A 27859-nucleotide genomic window follows, 5' to 3' on the forward strand; every position below is an offset into this window, starting at 1 on the left:
GGGGAGGGAACACAGCCCTGCCCAGCAACAGAAAATTGGATTAAAGATTTACTTAGCATGGCCCCGCCCATAAGTACAAAACCCAGTTTCCCCCACAGTCAGTCTCTCCCATCAGGAAGCTTCCATAAGCCTCATATCCTTATCCCTCAGAGGGAAGACAGAATGAAACCCACAATCACAGAAAACTAATCAAACTGATCACATGGACCACAGCCTTGTCTAACTCAATGAAACTATGAGCCATGCCGTGTAGGGCCACCCAAGACAGATGGGTCATGGTGGAGAGTTCTGGCAAAATGTGGTCCACTGGAGAAGGCCATGGCAAACCACTTCAGTATTCTTGCCTTGAGAACCTCATAAACAGTATGAAAAGGCAAAAAGATAATGACACTGAAAAATGAACTCCCCAGGTCCATAGGTGCCCAATATGCTACTGGAGAAGAGTAGAGAAAAAACTCCAGAAAGAATGAAACCTCCTTTAGTGAGCAGGAAAGAAGCACTGAGATGGAGACAGGAAGCTTCTTTGAAACAAAGTTCCCCAGGCCCGGCCCACAGGGCTCCTAATGGGGTGTAGGAGGTTTGCACTTTTAAGGAGCACCCCAGGTAATTCTGATGTAGGTAATCTGTGGCCCACGTGTTGAGCAACCATGGTCTAGACAGATTTGGTTTTAATCCTTCTCTACTTCTGTGGTGGTGGTGGTTTAATTGCTAAGTCGTTTCTACTCTTGCAACCCCATGGGCTGTAGCCCACCAGGCTCCTCTGTCCATGAGATTTTCCAGGCAAGAATACTGGAGTGGATTGCCATTTCCTTCTCTAGGGGATTTTCCCAACCCACGAATCGAACCCGGATCTCCTGCATTGCAGTCAGATTCTTTACCAACTGAGTTATGAGGGAAGCCCTGTCTACTTCTGACCTTCCTTAAAATCCCCAAATGGCGTTTAGCTCACCTTCCTTTGTTGGCCTGCAATGTTCCCTTGGTCTTGCTGCCCCATATTACTCTTTACACACCTTGAACAAGTTAAGTATACCTGGCATACTTCCGAGTTACTGGATTCCAGACCACAGCAATAAACAGACTCACAGGAATTTTTTTGTCTTCCTATGCCACTCCAGTACTCTTGCCTGGAAAATCCCATGGACAGAGGAGCCTGGTAGGCTGCAGTCCATGAGGTCGCTAAGAGTTGGACACGACTGAACGACTTCACTTTGACTTTTCACTTTCATGCATTGGAGAAGGAAATGGCAACCCACTCCAGTGTTCTTGCCTGGAGAATCCCAGGGACGGGGGAGCCTGGTGGGCTGCCGTCTGTGGGGTCGCACAGAGTTGGACACGACTGAAGTGACTTAGCAGCAGCAGCAGCAGTACCCATAAAAGTTCATTTACACAATCCTGTAGTCTATTAAGTGCGTGATAGCATTATATCTAAAAAAACACTCCGTATATGTCTTAATTTAAAATACTTTATTGCTGGGGAATTCCCTGGTGGTCCAGTGGTTAGGACTCCGAGCTTTCACTGGAAAGGGTCCGGGGTTCAATCCTGGTAGGGAAACTAAAATCCCACAAGCCAGGGTGGCCAAAAGTAAAAATACTTTATTGCTTAAAAAAAACGCTGTCACCATCATCTGAGTATTCCATGAGTTATGGTCTTTTTGCAGTACTAATGTCAAAGAGCACATATCACCTTGACAAATACAAAATAAAGAAAAAGTTAGAAATATTGTGAGAATTCCCAAAATGTGACACAGACACAAAGTGAGCAAATACCGTTGAGAAATGACTTGCTTGACGTAGGTGGGATTGCCACAAATCTTCAACTTGTAAAGAAGAAAAAGTCTACAGCTTCTAAGTGCAAAAAGTGAAGCACAGTAAAACAAGATGTACCTGCATCTCATCCTGTCAGTAAAATAAGGATAATAACAGCACCTATTTCTGGTGTTAGGAGGATGCAGCTAAAGGGCCATTTCCGAAAGGGCTTAGCAAAGTGCCCGTTTTGCAGCAAGGGCTCAGTGTGTGTTACTCTTAATAAATAATGCTGGATGTTCCATTTTCCTCTCTAAGATTGTGTACTCCTCAAGGTCAGGAACTCAGATTTTTCATTCTTGTGGCTACCGTCACTACCTCAACTGTCTGAAAGAGTGCTGTCCAATAGAACTTTCACAGATGGGTATTGAGCACTTGAAATGTGATTAGTGCAACCTTGGAACTGAATTTTTTGTTTTGCTTCTAATAAGTTCTGATAAGCTAACACAGCTGCATGTGGCTAATGACCACTATATTGGACAGTGCAGGTCAATAAATGTTGAATGGAGAAAAGACTGAATGTGCCGGTATATTGGACTAGGTAGCGGGAGAGAGTGGTGAGTTGAGAGAAGTGGAAAATTCAAAGAAAGAAGAGAATAATGGACTCAGAGGTGATAGATATCTATTTGACCATAGAAATAGATGAAATAGATCTCCAGTCTATTTCAACTCCTACCCAGTGCTTAAATTCCTTCTCCCATATTGCATTGTATCTAGAAAAATCTTTTTCATCTTGGATGTTTTCCTTGTAACGTTTGCCTCTTGGTCCTTACCCTCCTGGTGCTGTGATCCAAGTTGCTAATCACAGTACCATTATGAAAACACTCAAATGTCAATAGAAGGTTGTTATTGCGGCTGTCTTTTCCCAGGAGTGTGCCCTTCTTCAGGGCAAACAGCTCTTCACAATGCAATTGACTAGTGGTGTTTTGTTGGGGAAGCTGCTCAACAACTCAAAGAGGGGATAATCCTTGTACCTACCACACAGGGCTGTTGTGACGATGGCTTAAGATGACATATGCAAAGGTGCTTGGCACTGCCTGGCATTTACAAAGTGCTCAATAAATGTTCTGATATTGACAAAGAAGCATGCTTTGCATTTGTTTTAGAATCATGGAATTTATTTTTGTCACACAGGCCTGTAGCAAGAAGGTAAAGACAAGTGTTTTGTTGCTCTCAAAAGCAGCTAATTTGATGTCACTTAGAAAGTGGTAGAGTTACAAATATAAGTTAATGAGGTCAAAGACGGTGAGTTTATATACACAGGCCCTGAAATGATTTTTATAACATGGATGATAGATCCAGTTTCTTAAAACAAACATTCTAACAAATGTAATTTTCTATAACAAACATAGTAAATTCAGTTTCTTGCAGCAAACATGAAAAGCAGGCTTGTTTGAGGTTAAGTATTACATTTTGTAAGGATATCTCCATTTAAAAAGCAAATCATCACAGCTAACAGAACTGTCAGAAACTCAATTTCATGAAAATGAGATTAGGTGTTAAGACCTTTATTCTATCTGGCTAGTCCTGTGCGTGTGTGTGTCTGTACGATGACTTACTTTCAATATTCTTCAGTTTTCTCATCTTTCCAGTGACAGCTAATCCAGGGCTTTTTATTTTCAAAAGCACCTGCATTAGTATCAATAAACGTCTTTCCTGCTAAGGCTTCTAATTAAATCTTGTGATTGCTTATGACTTAATAATTTTTAACTATGGTTTTAGCCAAGACTGAGTCAAATTATTTGCAGCTTCATTTCAGTTCAGTTCAGTCGCTCAGTCGTGTCCGACTCTTTGTGACCCCATGAATCACAGCACTCCAGGCCTCCCTGTCCATCACCAACTCCCGGAGTTCACTCAAACTCATATCCATTGAGTCGGTGATGCCATCCAGCCATCTCATCCTCTGTCGTCCACTTCTCCTCCTGCTCCCAGTCCCTCCCAGCATCAGGGTCTTTTCCAATAGGTCAACTCTTCGCATGAGGTGGCCAAAGTATTGGAGTTTCAGCTTTAGCAATGAACACCCAGGACTGATCTCCTTTCAGATGGACTGGTTGGATCTCCTTGCAGTCCAAGGGACTCTCAAGAGTCTTCTCCAACACCACAGTTCAAAAGCATCAATTCTTCAGCGCTCAGCTTTCTTCACAGTCCAACTCTCACATCCATACATGACCACTGGAAAAACCATAGTCTTGACTAGACAGTCCTTTGTTGGCAAAATAATATCTCTGCTTTTCAATATCCTATCTAAGTTGGTCATAATTTTCCTTCTAAGGAGTAAGCGTCTTTTAATTTCATGGCTGCAGTCACCATCTGCAGTGATTTTGGAGCCCCCAAAAATAAAGTCTGACACTGTTTCCACTGTTTTCCCCCATCTATTTGCCATGAAGTGATGGGACCAGATGCCATGATCTTAGTTTTCTGAATGTTGAGTTTTAAGCCAACTTTTTCACTCTCCTCTTTCACTTTCATCATGAGGCTTTTTAGCTCCTCTTCACTTTCTGCCATAAGGGTGGTGTCATCTGCATATCTGAGGTTATTGATATTTCTCCCAGCAATCTTGATTCCAGCTTGTGCTTCTTCCAGCCCAGCGTTTCTCATGATGTACTCTGCATTTAAGTTAAATAAGCAGGGTGACAATATACAGCCTTGACGTACTCCTTTTCCTATTTGGAACCAGTCTGTGGTTCCATGTCCAGTTCTAACTGTTGCTTCCTGACCTGCATATAGGTTTCTCAAGAGGCAGGTCAGGTGGTCTGGTATTCCCATCTCTTGAAGAATTTCCCACAGTTGATTGTGAGCCACACAGTCAAAGGCTTTGGCATAGTCAATAAAGCAGAAATAGATGTTTTTCTGGAACTCTCTTGCTTTTTCCATGATCCAGCAGATGTTGGCAATTTGATCTCTGGTTCCTCTGTCTTTTCTAAAACCAGCTTGAACATCTGGAAGTTCACGGTTCACATACTGCTGAAGCCTGGCTTGGAGAATTTTGAGCATTACTTTACTAGCGTGTGAGATGAGTGCAATTGTGCAGTATTTGGAGCTTACAGTCTTCTATTCTGATATTGCTGTTATTATCATTTTGCCATTGGCATCCTCATTATTGCCGTTAGTTCATCATTCCAAAGCTAGTCGCTGGCCTCAGCTCTCAATGCTTTTGTGAAACCAGGTCCCTCATGGCACCTGCTAGGTAACAACATGGACCAGTTCTGAGTCAGTGCTTGTTCCCCCAGCACAGCCGCTGAGCAGCTGGAGAAAAATGGCAGCAGATGGCTTGTCAGCAGTGCTTATCAGGCAGCATCCATCAGCGCCTTCTTACGTTGCCTACGTGTGCTGGTCCCAAGTGTTTCCTCCACTCCTCTGACTTGGTGAAACCATTTGACAGATGAAGGAGGCATTCACTGAAACTAGGCAGGTGATCAGGAGTAGGGAGAGAATCCTCCAACTTGCAAATACCAGCAGACAGATTTGTGTCTGCATACACAGAAGAAGTATTTATCTCGCTTCCCACACAGCTCAGCCCTGCATCTGTGCTTTGGTACCTTCCTCTTGGTGTCCTCGGATCCTGCTCTATCACTCATCTCTCCTACATCTTTTAACTCCACTGCTGGCTTTTCCCTCCAAGCATCCTGTAGTCAGTTAGCTTGGGGAAAGCCTCTCCCTTGGCCCCTGTCGTCTTCTAGCTCTTGTCTGTCCCTCATGCCCTCTCAGCTGAACTTCCAAAAAGAACTCTTGTTTGCACTGCCACCAGAAGTGGGGTCTGGCTACTCATCACTCAAAAGCCAATAAAGAGGCAAGTTTGGTGGAAAGGAAAGTATGCTTTATTTTGGATGCTGGCAGCCTGTGGGTGGGGGGTGGGGGCCGTGGGGGAGGCAGACTCCTGTCCAAAGGCCAACTCCCTACCTCTGCCCCCCACCCCTGCCCAACCAGTAGGCTGAGGGAGAGGGCTACATGCAGAAATAGCACAATCAGCTGTGACAGTCATCTTGAAATTGGTCACCAGTGGTCAGGCCAGGATCATCTTGATTGTTTGGTAGAGTACAGTTAATCTTCAGTTCCAGGGTCGGTTTGTTCCCATTTGCTTGAGGTCAGTTCTTGGAATTGTGGCAGCTTATGGCTGCAGTCTGGTCATCATATAGTTAACTTCTTCCCCTGCGTGGTGGGTATATCAGTACTTGTAAGACAGCTTACAGAATATGGGTCAGAATATTATCTATAGTCCTTCTTGAGATGGAACTAAAGGTCCCTGACTACGCTTAATGACTAAACCATTATTATTTAGTTTTGTTGGACTGCTTTCCTCCGTTTCTGCATTTTCTCACTTCTCTGATTATTTTTTGGCTAAAGTTTGTCCACAAACAGAAGGAAAGTGGAGGAGATGGTGGGCTAATACCATAGAGTCTTGCTTGATTTCAACACCGCTGTCATTCCCATTCCTCTATAAGCCCATCAGCTCCTATTTCACGGCTCTGATGAAATCGTTCTCATACGTCAGTCATCATATCTACCCGTGTTGGGCCAGGCATTGACCCCAGGCACTGTTCAAGACACCAACAATTATTTTCCATCATAGACTGCCAGTTCAGAAATCAGCAGTTCCTCTTATATGTGTCCCTTTCACTTTTCATGGTCCCTGCATTGATTCTCTAATCCCTATAGATCCTACTGACTCCACATCTCCTGTGAGCCCCAACTCCCCACCCCCTGGTTCTCATGGGCCCTTACCACTGCCTGTTTAGATCACTGCTGTAGCTTTATAATTGGGAAGGGCTTCCTTCCAGACTATCTTTCCACAAGAAGCTCTCTCAAAATCTGATCACATCATCCCATGACCTAGAATGATTATCACAGCTTTCATGGTGAATATAAGCTTTTTAGCTTAACATCTAAGCCCTTTAATAATTTGGTCTCAGACTTCCTTGGTGGCTCAGTGGTAAAGAATCCACCAGCCAGGGCAGGAGGCATGGGTTCCATCCCTGATCGAACATGTGGGAAGATCCCATGTGCTGTGGAGCAAGTAAGCCCATGAGCCACAACTGTTGAGCCTGTGCTCTAGAGCCTGGAAGCCACAACTACTGAGCCCACGTGCCGCAACTGCCGAAGCACATGGGCCCGAGAGCCTGAGCTCCACAGCAAGAGAAGCCACCACGACGAGAAGCCAGCGCCCCGCAACCAGAGGGTAGCCCCTGCTCACTGCAACTAGAGAAAAGCCCTCGAAGCAACGAAGACCCAGCCAATAATAAAGAAAATCAAAAAACAATAATTTGGTCTCTGTCTCTCTTTTTTTAGGTTCATCACCTATCATTTATCTGAATCATCCTAATGGTTAACATTTACAGAGCTGCCCTTTATGTGCCAGGCACTGTGCTAGGTGCTTGATTTTCCTCTTGTCTAAACCTCATAGCAACTTGGTGGTTTAAACAGATAAGGAAATTGAGGCATAGAGAGCTTAAACTTGCCCCAAGTGAGTGGTGGAATCAGACTCCAACTCGGATATGTGCGACATTCAAGTTTAAGCCCTTAAGCAACACACCAGCGTGGTTCGAAAGGTAGACCTGGGGCACCTATGTCACAATCTCCCAGACACTTGCTAATGTGCAAGTTCCTTTGGTGTGATGACTCACCCCTGTTCCTTGGGGGTGAGTCCCTAAGCTCTGCATTTTAAATAAGCTCTCCTGGCAAGTGACTAAGCCCCAGTACCACTGTCCTGTGCTGTGTACCTTTAGCCATAGGAAACCATGCCTTCCAACACACTGTGCTGTTCCATTCCTCTGAGCCTTTGCACAAGCTTTGCCTCTCACTGGACAATCTCTGCTTTCTTCTATCTTTATCTTTTAAGACTCAAGCCCAAGTGACCTCTCTTCTGGAAAGCCTTCTATTATTCTTCACACTGATTTTGAAGCCTCTTCTTGGTGCTTCCTGAGTGCAGCCCTCTACAACTTTGCTTTCACACCTCGTAACTGCTGGCTCTTACCATCCATCCCCTCACCAAACCAGCTCATCTGCCGTCTTCATCTGTCCCTCCAGCACCTTGCTCAGCCCTTTACCACAGTGTATGCTGGCCAAGTGTTCACTGGATTCACTTCCAGCCTCCACCTTCCTGGTTCATCCATTTCCAGTAGGCCACTGTTGGGGAACATTGCATTTTAATGGCTGTTTCAGTTAGAAACATGTTCAGCTGCAAATCACAGAAAGCCCTACCAATAGTGGCCTGAGCAATAAAGACATTTCATTATGTCACATCCCTCGAGCATGGCAGGGTGGGGAGCAGGATCCAATTTGAGCGCAAGGGTTCTGTTCCACCAACAGAGTTACAGGCTGTTTCTGCTCTGCCTCTTGCATAATGTTGCCTTCATTGTGTAAAATGAACATCTACTTTTATTTGTTCTTGGATTACTGTTTGTTTAACAAATATGTAACATCAAATTCTCCTAACAATTTCAGGTTTCCCCTGCTATCCAAAAGTAGAGAGAATTCCTATGCAACCTTTCAGAAGCCAAAACGGCATAAGTGAAGAAGTAATTATACCTTAGGTCACATTTTGCTAAAGGATGCATAAAATAAATCGAGAAAAAGCACAGTGTTCACAGAGAATTCAAAGCTATGGCAGCTTGATGCTGAGTTCAGTGTAGTCCCAGGGAAGAAGCATGGCATCACCGACTTAATGGACATGAGTTTGGGTAAACTCCGGGAGTTGGTGATGGACAGGGAGGCCTGATGTGCTGCGGTTCAAGGGGTCGCGGAGTCAGACACGACTGAGCAACTGAACTGAACTGAACTGAACTCCACTGCTTGGGGTACACACTTCCTCTACAACAGTTCACTGCACAACAAACTGAATGTTCTTTTTCAGTTTTCATCTTTTCTCATAAAAACAACAATGCTCTTTGGACTAATTTTGGTTAGTGAACACAGGTAGATCTTTTGTCAAAGTGAAGTGCAAAAAGCAAACTTGAAAAGTGGGAGAGACCTGGAATCCAGTTTATAAGCTTAAGTAACTAAAAGATTGTAAACATTAGTATACTGTATTGGTGTTTTTCTTTCTGGCATACTTCACTCTGCATAATAGACTCCAGTTTCATCCACCTCATTAGAATTGATTCAAATGTATTCTTTTTAATGGCTGAGTAATACTCCATTATGTATATGTACCACAGCTTTCTTGTCCATTCATCTGCTGAATACAGTATACTAATGCATATATATGGAATTTAGAAAGATGGTAACGACAGCCCTGTATGTGAGACAGCAAAAGAGACACAGATGTATAGAACAGTCTTTTGGACTCTGTGGGAGAGGCGGGGGGCAGGGGGGATGATTTGGGAAAATGGCATTGAAACATGTATAATATCATATAAGAAACGAATCACCAGTCCAGGTTTGATGCAGGATACAGGATGCTTGGGGCTGGTGCACTGGGATGACCCAGAGGGATGGTATGGGGAGGGAGGTGGGAGGGGGGTTCAGGATTGGAAACGTGTACACCCGTGGCAGATTCATGTTGATGTATGGCAAAACCAATACAATATTGTAAAGTAATTAGCCTCTAATTAAATAAATTTAAATTAAAAAGATTGTAAACATTTATACACATAATACACCTGATTTTCTTAAAAATTTCTAATGCCAAACCAGCAAATTTTTCTTCAGTTCTCTTTACAAAGTTAATCAAATTCATAAAGCTTTCAATGTAAAAAGCATCAGTCTTTAATCAATTATGTTTTAATTGAAATCACAAAGTGATAGCAGTGTTAAATTCTCAAATATGCCAAATTCTCTTAAACATTACAGAGGCTTGAAATAAAAACATCAGATCATCCTGAAGCTAATTATTTCCCCATACTTCTGCAGAATCATATGCAGAATCATAACTATATCTTTCGTGGTTGTATGATGAAAAAGTTTGTATATTTTCCATCAAATTTCTGCTTGGGAAAAATATAAATGGCAAATAAGTAATGGTTAAAGAAATATAGATAAAAGTAAAATATAATTTATATATGTGTAAGATAGATTATACCTGAGAAGAACAGACAGGTTTAGGAGTATGAATTACTGTAAACCTTTTGGAGGGCAATTTGGCCCAAAATTTAAATCATTTTTTCATTTGAAAGAACAATTTCACATCTAAGAGTTAATTCTACAAAAGCACTTCCTTTCTGATCGATGGTATAATGTATAAAGATGCTTATAGTGGCATTGTAATAATGAAAAATTGGAAGCAATCTAAAAGCCCACTAAGTACACTGGTTGAATAAATGAGGCACACTGTATAGTAGCAGCACTGAAAGAATTCCACATCAGGACATAGAATGGATCCTGGCACACAATGGGCTCTCACAAATACAGTGAATTGACAAAGAGTCAGAAGTAACTTGCTGTAATATTTGCTTTGTTCATGCATTCATTGATTGCATCATTCATTCAGTTTCAGAATTCTCTGGTAGTCCAGTGGTTAAGACTTGGCACTTCTAATGCAGGGGCATGTGTTTGATGCTTGGTAGGGGAACTAAGATCCCGCATGCTGTGCAGAATGGCCACAGTTTTTCTTAAAAAAAAATATATTCATTCAGCTTCATATTCTTTGGGAATATGATGGTGAGCACAAACAGACCAGGTACATCCCTGCCCGCCCCCAAAGAAAACCAGTCTATTAAAAGAGATATTCGATAATTTTTATAAATTTCAAATAAGAATAAGACTTGATATAAGCTTTGCAGAATAAGGACATGGTGTTTATCAGGTTCTATGCTTGGATGATTTGACCTAGTCTAGGAGATATAAAGTAAATGAATGTATTTGTGAAATATGTACAAATGTTAGTAAATGCACTGAAAAAGACTTGGATGAATCTATGCCAATTCCAACAATATTTATGAGTCGGAGACGACTGAGCGACTTAACTTTCACTTTTCACTTTCACGCATTGGAGAAGGAAATGGCAACCCACTCCAGTGTTCTTGCCTGGAGAATCCCAGGGACGGCAGAGCCTGGTGGGCTGCTGTCTATGGGGTCGCACAGAGTCGGACACGACTGAAGTGACTTAGCAACAGCAGCAGCAGCAGCCATAATGGGATTAGGTGTGATAAGACAACTCTGTGTTATTTGGAATTTTTCTCACAATAAACGTGTTGCTTTTGTAATCAAAGCTATAAATATATGCTATGCTGTGCTTTGTCACTCAGCCGTGTCTGTCTCTTTGTGACCCCGTGGACTGAAGCCAGCCAGGCTCCTCTGTCCATGGGGATTCTCCAGGCAAGAATACTGGACTGGGTTGCCATGCCCTCCTCCAGGGGATCTCCCCAACCCAAGGATTGAACCCAGGTCTCCCACATTGCAGGCGGATTCTTTACCAGCTGAGCTACCGGGAAACCTGTAACTGTATATGTATCTTAAATCCAAACAAACAATTTTTACACCACATTGGTGATTCTCAAAATGTTGGAGGACGACAGTGAATTTACATTTTTTGCTTGAGAGGAAAAAATAAAGTGGCAGAACTAGAGCTACTGTGGTGGGCAGAATTCTCAGATGGTCCCCAAGATTCCTGCCCCTAGTGCACATACCTCCCAGTTGTCCAGTCAGATACTAATCCAGGGATTAGTGTCAAAGGATTTTCTATATCTAATTTAAGTGTATAATCTATTGAGATTATCTTTTTTTTCTAAATTGAATCTGTAGTTTTGTTTTGTTTTTGGCTGCACCATGCAGCTTATGGAATCTTAGTTCCCCTGGCCAGGGATTGAACCCAGAGCTCTGGCACTGGAAGCTCAGAGTCCTCACCACTGAACCACCAGGGAATTCCCTCAATTGACTCTAAATTGGGGAGATTATTGTAGGTGGGCCTGGCTTAATCAGGTGAGTCCTTAAAAGAAGTCAGATTCAAGCAGAAGAGACTTCTGCTTGCTTTGAATACGCAAATAACCATGAGTGAGCTATTGTGGCAAGGATCTGAGGGTAGCAAGCCTTTAGAAGCTGAGAGCAGTTTTCATAACAACCCAAAAGAAAACTGGGACTTCAGACCTATATCCACAAGAAACTGAATCCCACCAACTGTCAGTGAACTTGGAAGAGGACTCCAGCTGTCAGATGAGATCACAGTCATGGCTCACACCTTGATTTCAATCTGATGAAACCCTGACCCTCGGGAAGTGTGAGATAATAAATCTGCATTATTTAAAGTTGCTAAGTTTGTGGTAGTTTGTTAGACAGCACTAGAAACCTATTAAATTGCTAATAACCTGCATCCTGACGTACTTGTTCCCAGTCTGATACCTAAGAGTTAAAAAAAAGTTGAGAATTTCTCTACTACTTGATAAGGAACTGCTGCTGCTAAGTCTCTTCAGTCGTGTCTGACTCTGTGCGACCCCATAGACGGCAGCCCACCAGGCTCCCCCTTCCCTGGGATTCTCCAGGCAAGAACACTGGAGTGGGTTGCCATTTCCTTCTCCAATGCGTGAAAGTGAAAAGTGAAAGTGAAGTCAGTCGTGTCTGACTCTTAGCGACCCCATGGACTGCAGCCTACCAGGTTCCTCCGTCCATGGGATTTTCCAGGCAAGAGTACTGGAGTGGGGTGCCATTGCCTTCTCCAGATAAGGAACTAGATGATGGAATAAAATTTGCCTCCAGTACAACTGCAACAGTTCCATTTTACCCAGAAATTTTGTTTTCCTTCATCACTACAAAGCAACTATGTGATTGCCTTTGAAACACTGACCTTTCCAGAAATATTTTACCGGTCTTTCCCTTGGGGGCGGAACTAATACAGCCATGGGCATTTTCTGTTTCAGCAATAGCTGTCGTAGAACTTGTGCAGAATGTTCTTTGCATTGAGCTCCGCAGCAGGTTAACTGTGATCAGTCTTGAAACCTGGCAATCATTCTCCATCTCACTGCATGTTAGAATCAGCTGACGACTATAAAAATATTGATCTTCTGATTCTTGCCTCAGACCTATTGGAATAAAAATTTCTGGGGTTGGGCCAAGACATTAGCATTTTCAAAGAGCTACCAGGTGATTCTAATGTATAGCAAAGATGGAAACTTAATGGAGGTTGCGGTAGGACCTCTCCAACTTTAGTTTCATTATATATATATTATATGTGTACATATGTAATATATATATAATTTTTATTTATTTATTTTTGTCTGTGCTGGGTCTCCGTTGTTACCTGAGGGCGTTCTCTACTTGCAGTGAGCAGGGGCTACTCCCCTGTTGCAGTTGCACAGGCTCTAGGGCACAAACTTAATAATTGTGGCACACGGGCTTAATTGCCTCAAGGTGTATGGAATCTTCCCAGATCAGGGATTGAACCTCTGTCTCCTGCCCTGGCGGGCAGATTCTTTACCATTGAGCCATCAGGGAAGTCCCTTAGCTGTGTTTTTAATTCCCCAGGAATGCTGATGCTGCTGGTCTGTGGACAATGCTTTGACTAGCAAGGGTTTATGGGATTGCTTTTCTAGCTGTGTGTCCGGATCTGGCAGTCTTAACTTCACGCCCATCCCCAGAAATGCCTGAGATGGCTCATCTTGCCTCTGTCTCTTTTATTCTGCCCTCCTATACACAACATTTTCTTCTTCCTTTTCTCCCCTCTCCTTCCTGTATGCTGAGCCATGCTCTTCATTTTCTTCCTCTTTTATCCCTTGTCATTAGCATAACTTGGGAGGCAAAATCTAAATCTACCTGCTTAGGAAGAGTCTCAAACTCTTATATAAAGCCTAGACTATTTCATGCAAGAGAAGAATCATCTCTCAGCCATTTAAATAAACACCCTGTTTGTTGTTTTTTCACTTTTGTAAACCACTAACCAAAATAAAATTTAAGAATATTTTATTCAGAGGAAACGAAATAACATCAAGCTTTAATGAAGTATGGAATTGAGGGTCTTTTTTTTTTTTTTTTCCTCCACTCCCTGCAGAGTATGAAGCTGAGCTTCCTCCCTTTCCTGAAGGATATAAAGTCAAACAAGACGCTGTGGTTACTGTGAGTATCACCTGGGCCCCAACCTAACTGAAAGGTTCTAACTGGAGAACAGCATTGACAACTGGTGAGCATCAGACAGTGTCATGAATCGGGAAGTGGGGAAAGGAAAGGCCCTGGAACCAGAACCAGAAGTGGCCAGTCCCAACTCTGCTGCTTAAAGGGCATCACATAACCACTCTGAGTCTCAGTTTCTGCATCCGTTAAATGGAGCAGGTCATCCTTGACTGACTCACAGGGCCTTTGTAGGGCTCAAATGAGATCCTAGATGAAGAAGACCTTTCCAGTGAATTCAGTGTCGCTTCCATGTTGGGGGCAGTTTTGCAGATGGAGCAGATTTCTTTTTGCATAGCTGGGTGGGCTAAAGTTGTACTAAGGAAGAGAGAGGGCCAAGGACAGGGCATCAGAAAGGGAGGCCCTAAGGCAATATTGATGCTTCCCTTGTAGCTCAGTCGGTAAAGAATCTGCCTGCAGTGCAGGAGACCTGGGTTTGATTCCTGGGTTGGGAAGATTCCCTGGAGAAGGAAATGACACAGAGGAGCTTCATGGGCTGCAGTCCATGGGGTCGAGAAGAGTCGGGCACGACTGAGTGACTAATACTTACTTAAGGCAATATACTTGGGAATAAAATAGGTCTTAATGGAGTTTAAAATAAAAAGGTAAGGCTATGAGGGATGAGCAGTGTCACTGGAATGGGTCCAAAACCTAGTCTCCTGGAAAATCCCATGGACAGAGGAGCCTGGTAGGCTGCAGTCCATGGGGTCGCTAAGGGTCGGACACGACTGAATGACTTCACTTTCACTTTTCACTTTCATGCATTGGAGAAGGAAATGGCAACCCACTCCAGTGTTCTTGCCTGGAGAATCCCAGGGAAGGGGGAGCCTGGTGGGCTGCCGTCTATGGGGTCGCACAGAGTTGGACACAACTGAAGTGACTTAGCAGCAGCAGCAGACTTCCAGTATCTCACTACAGCTGCCCCTGTTAGAGATTCTGTGTCTAAGAACTTGCATGGCCTGTGATTTTTCCTTTTTCCTAGCATCCTGTTCTTGCTTTATGGATGCAGTGCTTTTTCAAGTTTCTCCGCAAATACTAATTGCAGTTTTCTTCCCTGAATTATTTGTGCCTTTTCACAAATATTCTTTATAGATCTTGATCTTTGTCTTTTATGCTGTTGATGTTCCTCACCTATGTAGAAAGTTCTGCTTTTTTTATTCAAAATTTAAAATGCAGGCCTTGGTGGATTTTCCTACAAAGAGGTGGGTTTTTTTTTTTTTCCCTGCCATACAGGTAGGTTTGTTTTCTGGATGGGTCACTTCTATGAATAGAAACACTGACTGGGAGCTCATGGTGGAAGATTGTCCTCTGGAGGACTTTTCTTCAGGGTTGGCAGGCAGGGAGTCCCTATTTGGGAACTGAGCTGGGAGACTCCAAATCAATGTTGGGGTTTGTGTTTTTTTTTTTTTTTTTTATCTTTTGACTGCGGACCTGGCACCCTGAGTAGTTGTACTCTTTCCCAGGCTGTTTGTTTAAATTGGTTACAAAAGATTCATTGGAAAGGAGGGAGAGCAAGATACAACGGGCTGCTGTGAATGTAGCGTTATGTACGCTGACCGGGGCAGGGGGAGGGGTGACGGAGGGGCAGGGAACCCCAGCCGGATTTTCACATAACCTCACCTGTATATTGCTTCATTGCTCATCTCCACACTCTGTGGAGTTGAATTTTGGAGCACTGAAGCCTCTGAGCATTCTGGTGGGAACATGGACTCTTGCCTTCTGAGGGCAGTTTCCTCCTGTGGATTCTGAGCTGCCGCTCCTCCATTATCGGACAACAGGCTTTATCCTGCTTCTTTTGGAAATGTTTGAAGATCTCTCACCTACTGACAGCCCTCCTATTCTTTCTTGTTGTTTAGTTGCTAAGTCATGTCCGACTCTTGGCGACCCCATGGACTGCACCACACCAGGCTCCTCTGTCCTTTACTGTCTTCCAGAGTTTGATCAAACTCATGTCCCTCGGGTCGATGATGCCATCCAACCATCTCATTCTCTGTCACCCCTTTCTCCTCCTGCCTTCAATCTTTCCCAGCATCAGGGTCTTTCCCAATGAGTCAGTTCTTCGCATCAGGTGGCCAAAGTATTGGAGCTTCAGCTTCAGCATCAGTCCTTCCAATGAAGATTTGGATTGATTTCTTTTAGGATTGACTGGTTTGATCTCCTTGCAGTCCAAGGGACTCTCAGGAGACTTCTCCAGGACCACAATTTGAAAGCATAAATTCTTCAGCACTCAGCCTTCTGTATGGTCCAGCTCTCACATCCATACATGACTAGTGGAAAAACCATAGCTTTGACTAGACGGACCTTTGTCAGCAAAGTGATGTTTCTGCTTTTTTGTTCTTTGTTGGGGGTTTATTTCTTGATTGTCATTTATAGGTGTCTTGGGAGAGAAGAAATAGAAAGATTTGTGCTCAGTATGCCCCCTCGAATCTAAAGTCTGACACAGAATTTTATTCTTTGTTAGATTATAAAAGAAAATACAGTTATTTAAACAATGTGAATTGATTCTCGCACCACCACCCCAGGTGTCGCCATTGGAGGAAATGGTTTTCCATGGCTTCAATGCAGAACACCTTTATCCAGTTCCTCGTCTAACCGTGGCCTCACAAGCATCCTGTTCTCAAGTGAAACGGGAAACAGTTGACCCAAAAACATGTACGTAAGGAAGTGAGATCTCAGGTCTATGGTTTGGGACTTGTAACTTTGGGAAATCATGGGGTGGGGACCGGGTGGACAGATAGAACTCAGGGAGACCACATAATAAGAAAGAATGTGTTCTTGTTTTAATTAAAGTGTCCTTTATTCCACTGATGTATCTTTAAGGTTGAAATGTATTAATATAAAGATGATCAATAACAAGCATACCTAGGTTCTACGTTAAATACAAAGGGGGAAAACGTACAGAGTAAAAGAAAATATCATGCTGTCTTGCTTGGTGTGTAGAAGCCAGAGACGTAGGTGTCCTTGTCTTCCTCCCTGAGTTCCCATTCCTCCTCCCCCCTGGTGCCAGGCCCTCTCCTGCTGGCTTGTTCTGTTCCCTCAGCCAGTGTACTTTGGGCCTTGGCAACCACCATCACTGTGCCCTAAGGAGCCGAACCTCGTACCCTGCCCTGTTCCCCTGTGGCCTCAGTTCCCACCATGCCCCCCTTGTGTATTTCCCTCCAGCTGAGCTGGGCCCCTGGCTGTGCCTGTGACCCCAACCCTGAGTGGGACCCGGTCTACAGCCCCACCAGACTCGGGGATATTTTAAGTTTCTTCAGTAATAGAGCCCAACTCAGCAGTCTGGAGTCAAATGTAACATTTATGGTCATGTTGTTTAATGGAGAGTACCTTTTTTTGGTTCAGAAGCAAATGTTCCTCCCAGATTAACTTGGGCCATTTGGGATTTGGGATGGGAATGTTTTGTTTTTTTTTTAGGTTCCCCCAAAGAGTTTTTGGAAATGTTCATCTTTCCAGTTCTGCTGCCCGGAATGGCTAGCCTGCTTCACCAAGCAAAGAAAGAAAAATGTTTTGAGGTCAGTTGTTTGTTTATTTCTAAATAATAATTCATTTTTATCAGATGATAGCTCATTATACCATCAGGTGGTTGTTTTCAAAACAATCCCTTTGGGAGAGAAAGCCTGTGTTTTGGTCACTTACCCAGCTCCAGCCAGGACGTCTAGCTGTGCACACACACGCACTGCCATCTGTCTGGCCGCTTGGCTATGGGGAGGTTTTCTGCTTTGCTTGGCCTCCCTGCCTGCCCTTCTCCTGGGCATTTGGCATCTGCCAGGTTTCTTGAGTTGCCTGCTTCTGTTAGGACAAGCCCATATTATAGCTCTCCTTACCTCTTATCTGGCTCCAGATTGACCTTCCCAGCTTGGGCCTCTTCCTACTCCACTTCATGCCAAATGCCATGAATGTACTTGCTTCTTGCCATGCTTCCCCTGGCGCAAATCGAGTCCTCAGTGACCAGTCATTATCACACTGTAGCTAGCTAGCTATCTGTATGTATCAAGTTCCAATTCTGGTGCCCCCCCACATGAATACCCCAAAGTGAATACTCTCTTCTGCTGTTGACAGGATACATTGGGTATGTGTGTTCGCTGCACAGGACTAGAATTTTGGATGGCCTGCACGCAGAGAATAAAACAACAATTAACGTTGATCAAGTGCTTGCTCTATGCTGGGAACTCTGCTTCAGCTGCTAAGTCGCTTCAGTCGGGTCCGACTCTGTGCGACCCCATGGACTGCAGCCTACCAGGCACCAGTCCATGGGATTTTCCAGGCAAGAGTACTGGAGTAGGGTGCCATTGCCTTCTCTGCTGGGAACTCTGCTAAGGGCTTAATCATCAATGACCTCATTTACTTCTCTCAACAGTCCTTTGAGGTTCCTGTAATTCATATCATCTGCATATTTGCAGATGAGAAAACAGAGGAATGGAGAGATTCAGAAAGTTGATCAAGGGTGAATAGCAGAGCTAGGATTCAGATCCAGATCAAATGATTCAAAACGATGTTTTAAAATATTGGCCATAACTACAATGCAAACCCCAATCTGCTGGACAGATGTCTTTAAAGCATTCACAGTTGATGTTATCATCTGCTTGGTTGCCCTTCAGCATGGGATCTCTGTAAGAATAGGAGATATACTGTCCTGATAATTTTATATGTTGAAGAGAGAACATTTTCACATGCTCTAGCAAACACTCAATTTTGCTTTAGCACTGCCCCTCCTTGTCTTCATTTCTTAGCCTAATTCACTACAACTTGATCCATTCAGCATAACATTCCTTCTGACAGGCCTCACCGTGACAGTTGTGTCTTCAGTAGGAGAAGAAATGAATTATGAGGCATTGATCCGAAACCAGGCAGCGTACCTGTGAAGGAAGAGTTTAGGGCACACTGCTGGGCCATGGCACACCATTTGAGAACCATGGATCCACATAAGGAGGCCAAGACCCCTCAGCCTGTCTTTCAGGACCCTCCACAGGTTTTCCCCTCTTTCCTTCCAGCCTCATCACTCTGTTCTCCTTCCTGGATTATACCCTCCATTCCAGCAGATAGACCCACTTGGAGGTCCCTGTACCAGTCCCACACTTCTCTGAATATGTTCCTTCTTCTTCTTTTTTTTTAGGAAAAAATCCTTGAGTTCTTTTTCTCTGCATATTTAAGTTTTGCTTGTTTTTCCAAACTCAGTACTGTGGCTTCTCTTTCAGGCCTACTATTCCAAAACTGGAAGCAATTGAACCCAGCCCTCAGATTTCAGAGTATTTCATCTATTTCTCTTCTTGTGGAAAATTAAGACATCCTTAATTAAGACATTCTTGATCCATAAATGCACTTCATATTTTAAATGTCTGTTTCTCCAGCATTTTAAGTTCCTTGAGGACAGATACTCGGATTTATTTTTGTATCTCTATTTAGTGCCTCGTATATTCTACCCAGAACCATAGCCCCTGGTGAACATACAGTTGGCCCTCACTAAATGAGTGCATGGTTGGACATCAGGGGAGCACCTCCACTACTATGTCCTTGACCAAGACTCAGCTCTCCTCTGCCTAGGAAGGCTGTTCTCCTGGGCACATCCCTGGGGGGACACCATGAAGTGGGAGTGAGAGAAGACTTCCATCCACTTGATGAGTTTAGTCAATATAAGAAAGCAGTTGGTGGCAAATTGCACTACCTAACCCTCATTATATGTTAATTATGCAATTAACAAGTAAATTGGGCTTTGGTTTGTAGCATCATGGCTCAGAACTCATCTTTGGAGTCAGGGTTACCTGGTTTTGACATTTACCTCCACCTTAGCTGGCTGTACAGACTTGGGTAAGTCATTTCATCCTTCCGAGTCACCATCTTTTCCTTACATGTAAACTGAAGAATAGCACTCGCTCGTGGTGTCACTGAACCCGGTTCATCTGCCTGATGCACAGCAAGGCAAACAGTAAGATGCCAGTGTTTACAGCAGAGAAGGGGTTTCTTCACAAGGCAGCCAAGCACGGAGATGGGAGAACAAGGCTCAGATTCACCTCCCCAAAGGCAAGGGGCTTGGGATATTTATCAGTGAAGAGTAGTGGGCCTTAGAAAGCATCACTACGAACAAAGCTAGTGGAGGTGATAGAATTCCAGTTGAGCTATTTCAAATCCTGAAAGATGATGCTGTGAAAGTGCTGCACTCAATATGCCAGCAAATTTGGAAAACTCAGCAGTGGCCACAGGACTGGAAAAGGTCAGTTTTCATTCCAATCCCAAAGAAAGGCAATGCCAAAGAATGCTCAAACTACCGCACAGTTGCACTCATCTCACACGCTAGTAAAGTAATGCTCAAAATTCTCCAAGCCAGGCCTCAGCAATACGTGAACTGTGAACTTTCAGTTGTTCAAGCTGGTTTTAGAAAAGGCAGAGGAACCAGAGATCAAATTGCCAACATCCGCTGGATCATCAAAAAAGCAAGAGAGTTCCAGAAAAACATCTATTTCTGCTTTATTGACTATGCCAAAGCCTTTGACTGTGTGGATCACAATCAACTGGAAAATTCTGAAAAAGATGGGAATACCAGACCACCTGATCTACCTCTTGAGAAATTTGTATGCAGGTCAGGAAGCAACAGTTAGAACTGGACATGGAACCACAGACTGGTTCCAAATAGGAAAAGGAGTCTGTCAAGGCTGTATATTGTCACCCTTCTTATTTAACTTATATGCAGAGTACATCATGAGAAACGCTGGACTGGAAGAAGCACACGCTGGAATCAAGATTGCTGGGAGAAATATCAATAACCTCAGATATGCAGATGACACCACCTTTATGGTAGAAAGTGAAGAGGAACTAAAGAGCCTCTGGATGAAAGTGAAAGAGGAGAGTGAAAAAGTTGGCTTAAAACTCAACATTCAGAAAACAAAGATCATGGCATCTGGTTCCATCACTTCATGGGAAATAGATGGGGAAACAGTGGAAACAGTGTCAGACTTTATTTTTTTGGGCTCCAAAATCACTGCAGATGGTGACTGCAGCCATGAATTAAAAGATGCTTACTCCTTTCAAGGAAAGTTATGACCAACCTAGATAGCATATTGAAAAGCAGAGATATTACTCTGCCAACTAAGGTCTGTCTAGTCAAGGCTATGGTTTTTCCTGTGGTCATGTATGGATGTGAGAGTTGGACGGTGAAGAAAGCTGAGCACCAAAGAATTGATGGTTTTGAACTGTGGTGTTGGAGAAGACTCTTGAGAGTCCCTTGGACTGCAAGGAGATCCAACCAGTCCATTCTGAAGGAGATCAGCCCTGAGATTTCTTTGGAAGGAATGATGCTAAAGCTGAGACTCAAGTACTTTGGCCACCTCATGCGAAGAGTTGACTCATTGGAAAAGACTCTGATGCTGGGAGGGATTGGGGGCAGGAGGAGAAGGGGACGACAGAGGATGAGATGGCTGGATGGCATCACTGACCCGATGGACGTGAGTCTGAGTGATCTCCGGGAGTTGGTGGTGGACAGGGAGGCCTGGCGTGCTGTGACTCATGGGGTCACAAAGAGTCGGACACGACTGAGCGACTGAACTGAACTGAACTGATAGGGTCAGAGGTATGGGGCAGGTGACTGGAGGCAGGAAAAGGGAGATTGAATTTTTATTTCTTTGATATTCGACACAGTGTAGACATTTTGCAAATACTGGATTTGATTTTCCATCCCATAATACTAATAATGCTAACATTGGGCACTTACTATGTGTGTAGGCAGTATAAGTGCTTTCCATGCATGTCAGTCTTAATTTTCCCTAACAGGATTAAGAGTATTTACCTCTCTTTCACAAATAAGACAATGAAATTCAGAGAGTTTAAGTCCCTTGCCTAAAATCATAGCCAGTAAATCATAGAGCCAATTTTAACCCAGACAGACTACTCACTTCAGTTTAGACTCTTAATGCTTTGGCCTACTAACTTTGTTAAATGGTATTTTTAATTTTAGTAAGACCATGCTGGGCTTCCCTGGTGGCTCAGTGGTAAAGAATCCACCTGCCAAGCAGGAGAGTTGGGTTTGATCCCTGGGTTAGGAAGATCCACTGGAGAAGGAAATAGCAACTTACTCTAGTATTTTTGCCTGGAGAATCCTATGGACAGAGGAGCCTGGTGGGCTATGTCCATGGGGTTGCAAATGAGTCAGACACAACTTAGTGACTAAACAAGAACAAGACAAAAGACAGTCACTGTTCTACACAGGTATATCTGAGTTATATGCTTCTTCATGTGACACATGTTCAGAAAATAGAGGTGGTAGCCTGATCTGAGGGTAGAGTGTTTGGCTCTCTGACATCAAAAGGTCATTCACTGGACACCTGTGTAGGTGCAGTTTTAGCGTTGGCTTGAACTGGACAAAAACTGACTCCAAATTTCTGAAAAACAGCTCAAGCCACTGTTATTATAGCAACTTGTACATCAGAGGTGTTATCTACAGGGAGCAGTGATGAAGTCTTCTGATATATTATCTAGGCTAAATGAAGCTTGGAGGATATGCAATCTGCAAAAATAATTAAGGCAAGCTTGATCAGTGAAAGCAGGTTCTAAGCAGAGGAGGTTTTCACAAGTAGTTCCCTTATCTGCTCAAGACAAGCTCAAGAATTTCTATTAGTCACCAGTTTCTGTTAACCCTATGGAGCACAGTTTCACTGGGATATCATGCTGATGAAATGAGGTAGTGCATACAAAGTGCTTAGAGCAGTCCCAGGAATGTGGGAAGAACTCAGTAAATGTTAACTGACTGATCATTAGTATTACTGGGCTACAGGTACTCCCGAGATAGGATGGGTTATACACGTTACCTGTTACCTAAGTGGGCTTGCTTTTATTCCTTGGCTACCTGAGGCCTCATTTAGCACTTGGTCCCAGCTTCCCTCAAACATCTAATTACACAAGGACTTCAAGAAGGTTTATTTTGCTGGTAATTTCATAGGGATGTGGGAAGAGGGCTTTGTTGGCATCTCTTAAGCAATTCTTATTTAATCCTCTCTAAAGCCATGTCTGTTCTCTCCAGTCACCTCCTCCCACGCAAGCCTCTCCAGACCCCTTGGATCCTGAACAATTCAGATCTGGCTGCGTGACCATGTCATGTCAGGCTGCTTGACCCACTCAGCAAAAAAAAAGTCCAGCATTCGGCTTACCCTTCCTTCCTTGAAATGCAATTAAACCGATACTTGGAGCCTTTGGTGGGTGGGGTAGTGGAAGGAAGCTTCTCACCTCTCACCCAAACAAAGACAGAATTGTAAGGTTTTCTTCATATTGCTCCAGCAGAAATGCTTGGTTGTGAGACACAGGCCTAGTGAATTCAAATCTGGGAAACCTTGATCCTACATCGTTCTCCTGATATGCTGGTGCAGACCAGTTGCCCTGACTGAACCAGAAAAACTGTAGTGAGCAGATCCCTATTTTAATTAACTTGAGAAGTTGCTCTGCTGAAGGGTCTATAAACAGAAAAAGCTGGTAAAACGAATGTCAGCAGTTCAGTACTGACTATCCGTATTCATCCAGGTCATGGCACTCTTGAATGTCAATTTCCTACCCCACCTTCCTGCAGTCTTCATCTGGAAGCTTGGTATCTCAAATAGGCAAGATGGGTGAATTGTTATTACTTCTTTCATTTCTTGATTCAAGATTTTAGAATTTCTTAATTAAATTTAATTCCCTCCCCTCTCCACCCCCATGTCACATGCTGGGTTATTTTTTGTGGGTTATTTTTGCAGGCTTAAAAATTACATTATTGCCATCTCAACATTTGTCAGATCCTAGTGGAGCTCCTCTTATCCAGATATGCACAACAGATTTGCATTTTCTCCATTCAGCTGTTCCTCACATCCTGTCGTCGGGAATAGATGCTTAAACCGAATGATAACCAGCCTCCAGCCAGAATTACATAACCGGAGCATTCTTATCTGTAACCTACAATTGAACTTGCCTCCAAATGACTCTGAAACAGCAGCATAATTCATTGTTTATTAGGGCCATTCAAATTATATCTTGAACAGCAGCTTACAAGTAATTGCTGACTTGTGTTTTGCCTTTAAAATGCTGAGTTCTAGTTATTTCTTCTTGCTTTCCTTATTTTCTGTTTTGTTCTATGATATTGTTTCAGCAGTGCCTGGAACATAGTTGTTGTTCAGTCGCTAAGTCATGTCTGACTCTGCGTCCCCATGGAATGAAGCATGCCAGGCTTCCCTGTCCTTCACTATCTCCCGGAGTTTGCTCAAACTCATGTCCATTGAGTCAGTGATGCCATCTAACCATCTCATTCTCTGTCGCCCCCTTCTCCTCTCCTTAGTCTTTCCCAGCATCTGGGTCTTTACCAATGACCCTGGTCATTGGTAAAGCTCTTTGCATCAGGCTTAAGTATTGGAGCTTCAGGCCAAAATATTAGAGCTTCAGCTTCAGCATCTGAGCTCTGCATCAGGCTGAAGTATTAGAGCTTCAGCTTCAGCATCTGTCCTTCTGATGAATATTCAGAATCCTTTAGGATTGACTGGTTTGGTTTCCTCACTGTCCAAGGGACTCTCAGTCTTCTTCTTCAGCACCACAGTTTGAAAGCATCAATTCTCCAGCACTCAATCTTCTTTATGGTCCAATTCTCATATCTGTACACATGGATATGAGAAAAACCATAGCTTTGACTATACGGATCTTTGTCAGCAAAGTGATGTTTCTGCTTTTTAATATGCTGTCTAGGTTTGTCATAACTTTTCTTCCAAGGAGCAAGCATCTTTTAATTTCATGGCTGCAGTCACCACCTGCAGTGATTTTGGAACCCAGAAAGGTAGGGACTCACTAAATATTTGTGAGATAAATATATGAATATGCGAGCATGCTAAGTCACTTCAGTCATGTCCGACTCCGTAACTCTTTGGACTGAAGCCCAGCAGGCTCCTCTGTCCATGGAATTCTCTGAGCAAGACTACTGGAGTGGGTTGCCATGCATTCCTCCAGGGGATCTTCCCAACCTGGAGATCAAACCCATATCTCTTATGTCTCCTGCTTTGGCAGGAGTGTTCTTTGCCACTGCACCACTGATTGTGCAAAAGTCAGAGTTTACTTTTCAGATGGCAATTAAGTTATAGGAGCACATAGCTGTTACATGCAAGAGGTTGTTTACTAATTGTACCTGCTCTGTCTGGATTTGCCACCCCTGGAGGGAGGTAGACCATGGGGAGGCTGCTCTGATCTGTCCAGTGCCCTGGAGCTAGAGCTGAGTAAGGAGCAAATCCTCTAAAATTGAAGAAGCCTCATAGCCAGTAGAGAGCCAGAGTTGAAAAAGAGACTGGAATTCAAGAATAGTAGTTTTCCAGCACATTGAGAGCCAGTACTTTGTGCCAGACATTGTTCTAAGCACCTTAGCCATAGAAGTTCATTTAATCCTCCCAATAGTCTTCTGATGTGGGTGCTATTCTCGATGTCTTACAGATGAGGGCCATGCAGCACCAGGGTTAATCAACAAACCAAGTGCACAACTAAGTAAGTGGCTGAGCCGAGATTCAAACTGAGCAGCCTGTTTCCTGGGTCTAGGAGTTTGGCCCCTGCACCACACTGCCAGCCACTCTAACGGCTTCCAAAAGCAGAGGCCAGGTTCGAATAGGAAAGATGACCTGGAGGCTCTGGAGAAGGAGACTGAGGCACTAGACAGGCCTGGGGCAGGCACCTCGTGGAGCCGAGCCCTTGATTAGATTGTCATATGGGCACCAGGACACTTCATGGGAAACCAGAGAGTAAAACAGCGAAAGGGATGTGGGGCGAGAAAGAGACAGCAAGAGGCGACACCTGAAGACTAGGCCATAGAGCATTTGGCCAATTACACACATGCCTGGTGCTTGTGTGTGTGTCTACGTGAGTAAGGAGGTCTGTGCTACATGGTCCAGTGGTTCAGGACCTGGCCTATGGAAGCAAACAGACTCTGCCTGGGACAGAGTGTGTAAGCTTGATAATTTTGACTTTGATTCATAATAACATAATAACTTTGAGTCATGTAATTCATTATATATGTCATTTCAAATTTTAATTTTTAAAAACATGTACTTATTTTTATTTGGCTGCATCAGGTCTTAACTGTGGCACACGGAAACTTTTAGTTATGGCATGCAAACTCTTAGTAGTGGCTTATGGGATCTAGTTTCCTGATTGAACCCGGGCCCCGCTGCTCTGGGAGTGCAGAGTCTTAGCCAATGGACCTCCAGGAAGTCTCTACAGCATTTTAGATATTATCAGTTAGGCTGATGAATTTCATAACCAAATAGTTTGTTTGTCATTAGATGTTTAAATCTTTCAAATGTTGAGAATAAAATCCAGATTATTTAATAAGCAGATATTTCTCTGTTCTTTAACTTTTGGAGAACATAGTTGGGGGGCTAAACCATAAGTTTATGATTTCCCTCAATTATCTCAGCCTTAGAATTAGATGAAGACCGTGCTCATTGCATGATATGAATTTAGCAAGTGAAATAGATTTCTTTAACCCTTTCCCAGATAGTTGTTTTCAACTCTGTGTAAAAAGATCAGGCTGTCGTTGTTGTTTTTGTTGTTCAGTTGTGAAGTCATGTCCCACCTGTTGTGACCCCATGCACTGCAACATGCCAGGCTCCTCTGTCCTTCACTGTCTCCCAAAGTCTGCTCAAATTCATGTCCATTGAGCTGATGATGCTATCTAACCATCTCACCCTCTGCTGCCCTCTTCTCCTTTTGCCTTCAATCTTTCCCAGCATCAGGGTCTTTTCCAGTGAGTTAGCTCTTCGCATCAGGTGGGCAAAGTATTGAAGCTTCAACATCAATCCCTCCAATGAATATTCAGTGTTGATTTCCTTTAGAATTGATTCGTTTAAAATTAAATCATCCATACTTTGCCAAAAGGTCATTCTAAAAGTTTAAAGTCAATAAAATGTTTATGTTGTTATGATTTTGTAAAAAAAAAAAAAAAAAAAGAAAGAACTGACTGGTTTGATCTCCCTGCAGTCCAAGGGACTCTCAGATTCTTTTCCAGCACCACAATTCAGAAGCATCAGTTCTTTGGTGCTTATCCTTCTATATGGTCCTACTCTCACATCTGTACATGACTACGGGAAAAGCATACCTTTGACTAGAGGGACCTTTGTCAGAAAAGTTATGTCTCTGCTTTTTAATATGCTGTCTAGGTTTGTCATAGCTTTCCTTCCAAGGAGTAAGCGTCTTTTAATTTCATGGCTGCAGTCACCATCTGCAGTGATTTTGGAGCCCAAGAAAATAAAGTCTGTCATTGCTTCCATTGTCTCCCTACCTATTTGTGATGAAGTGATGAGACCGGATGCCATGATCTTAGTTTTTTGAATGTTGAGTTTTAAGCCAACTTTTTCACTCTCCTCCTTCATCTTCATCAAGAGGCTCTTTAGTTCCTCTTCACTTTCTGCCATTAGACTGTTATCATCTGCATATCTGAGACTGCATTTTTCCTGGCAGTCTTGATACTGGCTTGTGGTTCATCCAGCCTGGCATTTCACATGATGTACTCTGCATATAAGTTAAATAAACCTGGTGACAATATATAGATCATAGAGAAAACTTAAGTGGCATCTGTACATAAAGTCAATGAGTCTTTTAGTTTTGCTGTGAAATTGGCTGGGTACTAGCAGTGGTTTTGTTCTTCAGTCACTCAGTCGTGTCTGACTCTTTGCGACCCCATGGACTGCAGCACGCCAGCCTTCCCTGTCCTTCACTATCTCTCGGAGTTTGCTCAAACTCATGTCCATTGAGTCGGCGATGCCATCCAACCATTTCATCCTCTGTATAAATGGGGCTTTATATGTTGTTAAACAACTATACTCTGTGAGAGATAATGACTGGAAATGATTAGTTTGTACAAATAGCTGGTGGAAGCATATCTGTGGGCCAACAATAGATATTGTACAGGCACTTTCTGAATTTAGATAATAGTATCCAAATCTGTTAGCCAGTAAGTGAAAAATCACATGTAAGTCAGGGGAGAGAGGACACGTTTGGAGCCTTTGCTCCCCTATATTATTTTCCAGTATAGCCATGGCAAGGT

General features: G+C 43.3%; 1 protein-coding gene across 2 annotated transcripts in view; it reads left to right on the forward strand.

Annotated features, from left to right (window-relative positions):
* IQCK (IQ motif containing K) overlaps positions 1-27859 on the forward strand; it is a 161499-nt gene that overhangs the window by 3292 nt on the left and 130348 nt on the right. The window contains exons 3-5 of one of the 2 annotated variants that reach the window (XM_070779747.1): positions 13718-13846; positions 16356-16485; positions 17248-17345. In XM_070779747.1, the coding sequence (XP_070635848.1) occupies positions 16374-16485; positions 17248-17345 (210 nt within the window). In that variant the 5' untranslated portion in view covers positions 13718-13846; positions 16356-16373. The remainder of the gene's footprint in view (positions 1-13717; positions 13847-16355; positions 16486-17247; positions 17346-27859) is intronic. The other variant, XM_070779746.1, reaches the window with a different exon arrangement.

Source organism: Bos indicus, chromosome 25 (assembly GCF_029378745.1).
Source record: "Bos indicus isolate NIAB-ARS_2022 breed Sahiwal x Tharparkar chromosome 25, NIAB-ARS_B.indTharparkar_mat_pri_1.0, whole genome shotgun sequence".
NCBI lineage: Eukaryota > Metazoa > Chordata > Mammalia > Artiodactyla > Bovidae > Bos > Bos indicus.